Source organism: Cydia pomonella, chromosome 20 (genome assembly GCF_033807575.1).
Source record: "Cydia pomonella isolate Wapato2018A chromosome 20, ilCydPomo1, whole genome shotgun sequence".
NCBI classification, from domain to species: domain Eukaryota; kingdom Metazoa; phylum Arthropoda; class Insecta; order Lepidoptera; family Tortricidae; genus Cydia; species Cydia pomonella.
Genome location: NC_084722.1, coordinates 3386621 through 3395362, shown reverse-complemented (window position 1 = coordinate 3395362; position 8742 = coordinate 3386621). Strand labels below are relative to the sequence as shown.

The 8742-nt window shown below is 38.1% G+C and overlaps 1 protein-coding gene across 1 annotated transcript in view; it reads right to left on the bottom strand.

Annotated features, from left to right (window-relative positions):
• Positions 1 to 1381: 1381 nt before the first annotated feature.
• LOC133528895 (ceramide synthase 6-like) overlaps positions 1382 to 8742 on the bottom strand; it is a 44063-nt gene continuing 36702 nt past the window's right edge. The window contains exons 5-8 of the mRNA XM_061866394.1: positions 8373 to 8491; positions 6049 to 6193; positions 4919 to 4998; positions 1382 to 3684 (exon numbers count right to left, since the gene is read on the bottom strand). Coding sequence (XP_061722378.1) covers positions 3678 to 3684; positions 4919 to 4998; positions 6049 to 6193; positions 8373 to 8491 — 351 coding nt within the window. The 3' untranslated portion in view covers positions 1382 to 3677. The remainder of the gene's footprint in view (positions 3685 to 4918; positions 4999 to 6048; positions 6194 to 8372; positions 8492 to 8742) is intronic.

Genomic DNA, 8742 nt, shown 5'->3' with positions numbered 1-8742 from the left:
ATTTCACTGGCTGGTAATGCCAATTAATGATTGGATTTGTCAAATTCGCGCGCCATCGAGAATGACAAGATTCTATACGTAATGGAGAATATAGTTTTACTAAACTTATGATACCACGCAGAAGTCGCCTATTATACAAATTTACGTATTATTTGGAAATTATACTAGTTTAGGAGCAAATCTGACTGGTCCACAATAGAAGTATTGCAACTACATTATATGAATAAATAAAATAAATAAATATTATAGGACATCATTACACAGATTGACTAAGTCCCACGGTAAGCCGAGAAGGCTTGTGTTGTGGGTACTCTAACAACGATATATATAATATACAAATACCTGAATACATAGAAAACACTCATGACCCAGGAAATATCTGTGCTCATCACGCAAATAAGTCTCCTTACCGGGATTCGAACCCACACCATCGGCTTCATAGGCAGGGTCACTACCCACTAGGCCAGACCTGTCGTCAAAACATCAAAAAACGTCAAGGAATTAGTTAAAACACTGTTTAATCTAAAGACGTGTTCACTAGTCGTACCCACAGCGCCATGAACGCATAAAACACAGTATGTGACCGCGGCCTGGAAAACGTCCCACTTTGTCGCTTGTCATTAGGACGAGATTTGCTTGTATATTTATACGAATAACCTCCTTATGGCGAGAGACAAAGTAACCTTCACACTTTCAAGTAAGGTTGACATTAGCTTGCTTGCGTCCGTGACCTTGGCGTGTGAGTAACGTTTTTGTTTACGACGTAAAGCGTTCAAATGGTTAAATATAGTGTTGGTTAAGACTCGAGTCCTTTGAGTCCTCTGCTTTAAGACTCGACTCAGTTTTTCAGACTCTTATAATTAAGACGAAACTCGAGTCGTTTTCAACTTATTAGAGTCCCGAGTCGTTTGTAGAGACTCATCCTTTTCGGAGAACTTGTAATTTTATTACAAATAACTTCGAAATTCGTTGTCTTTATGTAAAATGTACGGATGTACATAACATAAATCATACAATAACGCCTATTTCCTTTACTGTAGTTTAGGTAAAACCTATAATGTTGTCTGAGTCTTTATTCGGAGACTCGAGTCCTTTTGAGTTGCGCTTAAAAAAGACTCAATAAAGGACTCGACTCGGGACTTAAAAGACTCAGAAGTTTGTTAAGCTCCGAGTCTCGTAAAAACAATTCGAGTTCTTCAATGTAGACTCAAAAGACTTGAGTTCCTACCAACACTAGTTAAACATTCCATTTTAGGTCGGCAACGCGCATGTATCTCCTCTGGAGTTGCAGGCGTACATAGGCTACGGAGACTACTTACAATCAGGCGGGCCGTATGCTTGTTTGCCACCGACGTAGTATTAAAAAAAAACATCATGCATATTGGGGAAGAAATGTGTGTAATTATCTTTAAATCAATCTGCTGTTCGTTACATTATTTATATTGTGGACCTTACATATGTATATAAGTAGAAAAACAACTAAAACCGACTAAATGGTCCCAGCCGCGATAAATATAGCTAGCTCTTACATTTGGTATATTTAGTAGACGAAATTGCATTTTCAAATACGCTACTACTTAAAACAAACCTTAAAAAATACAATAGAAATACACTGTTTATACAAATATATAAACAGTAGCATATATAACATAACTTATCGCACGGCTTAACATTACCTATCTTTGTCGCACGCATCATTTAATTCATTAAACAGAAAGAGATGCACAACATATTTCGACACCATCAAATGTCAAGGCGCTTTCAAAAATGCAATTCCATAACTGTACAAAACTATACTCTCAAGTATCAACTACGTTTCCTAAAAATGCATGTCGGAAAACATCTTTACACTAAATCGGTACAAGTTTAAAAAAATCGTGGAAGAAACTCTACACAGTGTTTTAAAAGCATCGAAAACTGGTACAAGAAGAACCGTGGTCTTGTAATAGGGTTGTTTCCAATTTTTTGAAACGCTTGTATTACGTTCTATATTAACTAAAAGTTGCCCTAAAATTCAACTTTTATACTAAACTGTTAAATTAACAAAATATAATTTGACGGATGCTTTCGCGCCCAAAACGCTCTTTGTAAATTGTGTGACGTCACAGTTTACGGTTTGACACATAACTACATACACACGTAGAAGATACGAGCTGTCAACTGACATTTGTCATTTGTTGTTTATCGCCTAACTGTCAACAGTGTCTATCCGAGAGTTGTGACGTCACCAGAATCTTCAAAGACGTTTCGAGTTTGGTCACGTGACGTGTGCCAAAAGATATTTTAAATTCAATATTTACAAAAATATGGTCATTACAGGTCCCCTAAAAGTAGTTTAACATGTTCTTATAATCCAAAAGAATTTATTGGGATACAATTCTGCCCTAAGATTTAAGTAGATGGAAACAACCCTATTATCTTACGAAAAGTATTGATAATCTCAGTTATTTATTTTATTTTAATTTACATTCTGTAACTTATTAAGTCATTCATCTGGAAAGACATGCAAAAAAGTTCCTTTTAAACGAGTAACCCCCTTATTCATAAACGTCCACTAAAGTTGACAAGCCGCTAATAATCATTTGTCCCATTCCGACGTATTGGTATGATGGAAAGGGACAAACGATTATTAGCGGCTTGTCAACTTTAGTAGATGTTTATGAATAAGAGGGTTAGAATAATACAAAATAACTATTATATTTGTCATTGTGACAAAGTACTAATGTACATAATTTTCTATACAGCCCGCGTAGCCAACATGCCAATCGGTAACGCTTCGTAGCGAACGAACCGCAACTGTTCTTGTCACAGTCGTACTAATATGGAAGGGTGAAAGAGAGAGATACACTACGGAGCGTAAACGATTGGCATGTTAGCTAAACAGGCAGATAACATGATTGTAGTAGATACTACAAATAATTGTTATGCATCTCGGCAATACTTATGTGTGTCGCAAAATATTATATTAAGCAATAAAAAAGTCTAATATTGCCGAGGCAAAAAATGTTGTAATGAAGAAATATTTATAGTATGTATCTTTAGGTATTTAAATAAAAGTAAACAATTTGTACATTTTCGGGTAGTTATAACATTTATTGGTTAACCAACCAAATACAAAACCGCCTAGATCTGTCACTGAACGACCTGACTTTAACCTACATTATTTGATCGTGTAATGTTTTCATCTACCCTCAACTGACTTAAGGAGCCATTTGAGGGTAGATTTGGTTTACCTTCTTTTAAATATCAAAAGATACAGAGTATAGTACATTACGATACAAGTGCGAAAAATAGGAAATTCGTAACGAATGGCGACCAAAGGGAGTGTTTTAAATCGAGACGAGTTGCGAATTACCTATTCGCACATGTATCGTACGTTTTACAGTACATATGACCCTTTAAATTTTCGACAAAGTTACGTAATGTGCTAATTATCGCACTAGTGCGGTAAAGTAACACCATATGTACTGTAATAATATATTACAGCACAGGGCTGTTTTCAAATGTAACTTGCAAAACAGGCGGAAGTGTCTTCTCAAAAGATTGAAGGGATTTCTGTTTTCAAGTTACAAGCAAACGAGCAAAACGGCCAGCATTTAATACGATAGGTGTGAAAATGAAACTGTACCAAATGTACAGACCAGCTTGTCCTGGTTTCCAGCGCGATCCTCGGGTTATTAGTCTCTGAAAATATAAGCATACATTGTGTTACTTTGTTGCTTATTATTTTGAGGTAAAAATAAGTTAAAGCAAGGTAATTTGAAATTTCAGAGCTAATTTTAATATTTGAGCGTTTCTTAAAAAAATCGAACTTTCATGAATTTTGTATTTTTTCATAAATTTTATGTTATTTATACTCAGAATCAGAAGCTCTTTCGATTCTAATGGGATAAAAAATACCCAGATTGTTTGTCTTATTGTGTTACCATTTCCCCATATACCTTGTATAGCGGTAACAAAAGGGAATGTTTGAAAAATGTATATAAATTTCGGGACACATTTTTTCTCCTATAAGGATAAAAAGGGCTCGCGATCCTGACTAGAAATAACACAAAAAAGGCAAAAAATATCACATTAAAAAAGAAAAAAAATATATTAACCATCAATTATCTTGTATATGTATAGTAATACTGTCCAATGTATACATATAACTCAAAAAAAAAAAAGAATGAAATTAAGCCAGTTTTTATACTTATAGATAGTGTCATTCACGAAGACGCGCGCCTTGACTCGTATTGCTATGTTATTAAAGGCTAGATTTGACGAATCTGCGCGCCATCGTGGATGACACGAAGTATAAAAGTAGGCAAATACTAAATAAATAAAAAAACCGGACAAGTGCGAGTGGGATTCGCCCACCGAGGGTACAAAATAATCATATGTGAACATTTCAACTACGGACAGACAGACGGGTCCCGTTTAACACTAAAAATTTACTTATATTTAATAATAAATAATAATAAAATAATAAATATTATAGGACATTATTACACAAATTGACTAAGTCCCACAGTAAGCTCAATAAGGCTTGTGTTGAGGGTACTTAGACAACGATATATATAATATATAAATATTTATAAATAATTAAATACATAGAAAACACCCATGACTCAGGAACAAATATCCATGCTCATCACACGAATAAATGCCCTTACCAGGATTTGAACCCGGGACCATCGGCTTCATAGGCAGGGTCACTAACCACTAGGCCAAACTGGTCGTCGTTTAAAATGAAAGAGACGACATAATTAATATACAAAGTGCCCTAAAGTTGAAGGTTGACTAGTAGAGAATGCCTTATGACATTAAGTTCGCCTTTTGTACCGTGTTTCCATTTGTGCAAAGATTAAATAAATATAGTATATTACCCGAATTTCTCGTGTCTAAATCATAATAACAACATAGGTACGTGTATTACTTGTGAGGTCGCACCGTGCCGTTGGAGCGGTTGGAGCTGTCGCTCAACTCATCTGAACTGCTGCGGATGTCTCCGTCCATCTGGAAATCACTCGATTTATTAAACCACATTCAAGTTTGACCTGGCTAAATCAATTGTGAAAAAAAAAACGAAAATTTGCACCACGCGTAAATTGAGAAACTTCGTCTCTTAGTTGCCTTACAATAAAGATTTATTTTACAATAGCCTACCTTTCCTGCATATATGGCCTTGTAGGCGATCTGTAGAATAAGCCACGTCCACTCCACGTGCAACATGAGCAGTAAGTTGAAGATGTAGTTCGGAAACATGGGTAGGAGCATCAGCGCTTGAATCAATGTGCTTCGTCTCTTAGTTGTCTTGCAATAAAGATTTATTTCACAATAGCCTACCTTTCCAGCATATATGGCCTTGTAGGCGATCTGTAGAATAAGCCACGTCCACTCCACGTGCAACATGAGCAGTAAGTTGAAGATGTAGTTCGGAAACATGGGTAGGAGCATCAGCGCTTGAATCAATGTGCTTCGTCTCTTAGTTGCCTTACAATAAAGATTTATTTCACAATAGCCTACCTTTCCAGCGTATATGACCTTGTAGGCGATCTGTAGAATAAGCCACGTCCACACCACGTGCAACACGAGCAGTAAGTTGAAGATGTAGTTCGGAAACATGGGTAGGAGCATCAGCGCTTGAATCAATGTGCTTCGTCTCTTAGTTGCCTTACAATAAAGATTTATTTCACAATAGCCTACCTTTCCAGCATATATAGCCTTGTAGGCGATCTGTAGAATAAGCCACGTTCACACCACGTGCAACACGAGCAGTAAGTTGAAGATGTAGTTCGGAAACATGGGTAGGAGCGTCAGCGCTTGAATCAATGTGCTTCGTCTCTTAGTTGTCTTGCAATAAAGATTTATTTCACAATAGCCTACCTTTCCAGCATATATGGCCTTGTAGGCGATCTGTAGAATAAGCCACGTCCACACCACGTGCAACACGAGCAGTAAGTTGAAGATGTAGTTCGGAAACATGGGTAGGAGCATCAGCGCTTGAATCAATGTGCTTCGTCTGTTAGTTGCCTTACAATAAAGATTTATTTCACAATAGCCTACCTTTCCAGCATATATGGCCTTGTAGGCGATCTGTAGTATAAGCCACGTCCACACCACGTGCAAAACGAGCAGTAGGCAGAGCAGCGAGTTGAAGATGTAGTAGGCCGGGAACATGGGTAGGAGCATCGGCGCTCGAATCAGCGTGCTGAAAATAATTGTTTTTTTTTAAATACCGCATCTGAGTAGGACCAGGCTAACTTTGCATAGATTCAGGCCAAATATTCAAGTACATCGCAGAGATTCCTTCTTGAAGAATCCCATACCAACGTCGTTTCAGAAATCCACAGCAGGACCATCAGAACCAATATTTTGCTTATAATCTGCTAAGAAATTTGATTATGGATGCATGCATTTATTGATGTTGTATCAATATATATAAATAGTATTTTGTACAATCGTGATATAATAGAGAGCTTTTCAGTCGAGTTGCTGAGTGGCCGAAGTAAGGTACGAGATTGAAAAGCTTGATTATATAACTATTGTACACAATACTTTTATACGAATCAACTAAAATAATCCTTTTTCTACTATAAGACCTAAATAATGAAACAAAATTAGGTAAGTATCTCAGTAGATAATAAGATAGTACAAAAGACCCCAACGCACTTCTTATTCATTAAATAGTACCGCGTTGATGTCTTTTGTTCTATCCTTTGGCAACACGTGATTGGTCGAATTCATTACAATTGACTAAAGCGTTTCGTAATAAGTCATTATATTTGAGTCGGGAGCCCATAGCATTCATATTCATATATTTATTGCATCCATGGTAGGTACACAGGTGTTATATAATAGTCTGTTTCACATGGGCACTGGTAGGGCACGGCAATTATCTTAAATCTAACATTAATTATCTTAAATCTTATATCTTACAGTCAGTAAAAAGTATGCGATTATTACAGTTTGGTATACGAAGTCATAACTCAACCATTAAAGTCGATGAGTAGGAAAGTCAAATTACAGTGTAAGACGCAGAAAAACGTTACTTTATCTTAACGACTTAACGAGAGGTCAAGAGGCAGTCACGTAACAGGTAAGTGTAGCAATTATTTCGATGATCCTATATGATATTAACTTCAAATAGACGTATTACCTTATGCTAAGATGCCGTTTGATATTGTCGCGAATAACGCGAACCGGCTAATAGTTGTTAACGTCATGGAGTAGATGGCGCTGGTAGTCACGTTTAAGTTAAATAACCGCGTCTAGGTTATTGTGAGAGTAGACGTCCGAACAGTAGAAAAAGGGTGTTGTGTGCGAACATATCTACGGGGAGTGATATTTGCTTTTGGACCAATTGTCTTGTGTCCCTCTACGGTTGCTGAGTGCCAGCGAGTAGAACCAGTCTAAAATGTGTCCTCAAGATGCGGAACAAAGGTGCGTTATCGGAGAGCACACCTACACTGGTTTTTTGAGCGTTGGACTAGTTCGCGCTCAGGTACCAATTATACGACCCTTTTGCAGGTAGTGGCACGTGAGGTTTTACCTAACAACAGACAAAGGATTAGTCGCTCGGGGCCAGCTACAAATTCAACGACTATATTCAGAGAGAACAGTTATCCGAGGAAGTTGTTGTTGGCTAATATGAACTAAAGGTGAACTTAGTGTAAGGAATGGGGTCGCTATAAGGGGAGGTCTGGACGCGACTATTAAGCTCAAGAAACCAGGTGGGTAATCACGAGAAACTCATGTTATATGTAGGTAATAAAGTAGGACACCAGCAATGAGATATCGTTATCTCACTAACGTCCAGACCTTGTATAGGTATCAGTAAAGGCGTCAGCTCATCGGATAGGTTCATAAGTATGGTGAGCTTGACGACAAATATGTTCTTCTTCTTCCTCGCGTTGTCCCGGCATTTGCCACGGCTCATGGGAGCCTGGGGTCCGCTTGACAACTAATCCCAAGATTTGGCGTAGGCACTAGTTTTTATTATCTTGACGACAAATATGTTAAAATATTAAATACATTCAACTATGGCAGTAACCCTTTAATGGTCCTAATGTGTAACATTTCGTTCTTTCTTTTAAAAATGTGCCAAGTTTCCGATTTTTTCCATGTGAAAAATTCGCAGTTTCGGAGAGTTATAGAACGTCGGTGGCAAGCATATGGTCCACCTGATGGTTAGCAGTCTCCGTAGCCTACGGACGCTTGCAACTCCAGTTACATGCGCGTTTCCGACCCTAACACTCCGCACCTTCGTTGAGCTCTGGCAACCTTACTCACCGACAGGAACACAACACTATGAGTAGGGTTTAGTGTCTATAGTAAGTAGTGTGTAGTGGGTGCACTTTCTACGGCTCATCAATAGGGGGGGCACTCACCTCCAGATGATGTAGTACGGGTAGATGAAGATCCTCGTGGTGATCCAAGTGACGATGAGCCCCAGGAACAGCGTGTCGCATGTCCTCTGATAGTTCGCGTACTTTGTGGCCTTCACCGCCTGGAAACGACGCGATGAAATGAAAGTTGACATAATCAGTACTACAGTACAGTACGAGGTTCTCACACTGATGCGGATCAGCATCCCACTCCGGTGTGTAAGCGAGAGAGCGCACGCACGTATATGGAGATGGCCAGCTTGCCACCGCACGGTGGGCTGGATCGGCCGAAAATAGGGCATTCGTACTTTTTTTGAGATTTTTTGTGATCTAATAAACGTCATATCCATAGTTTGTTATTATTGTAGCATTT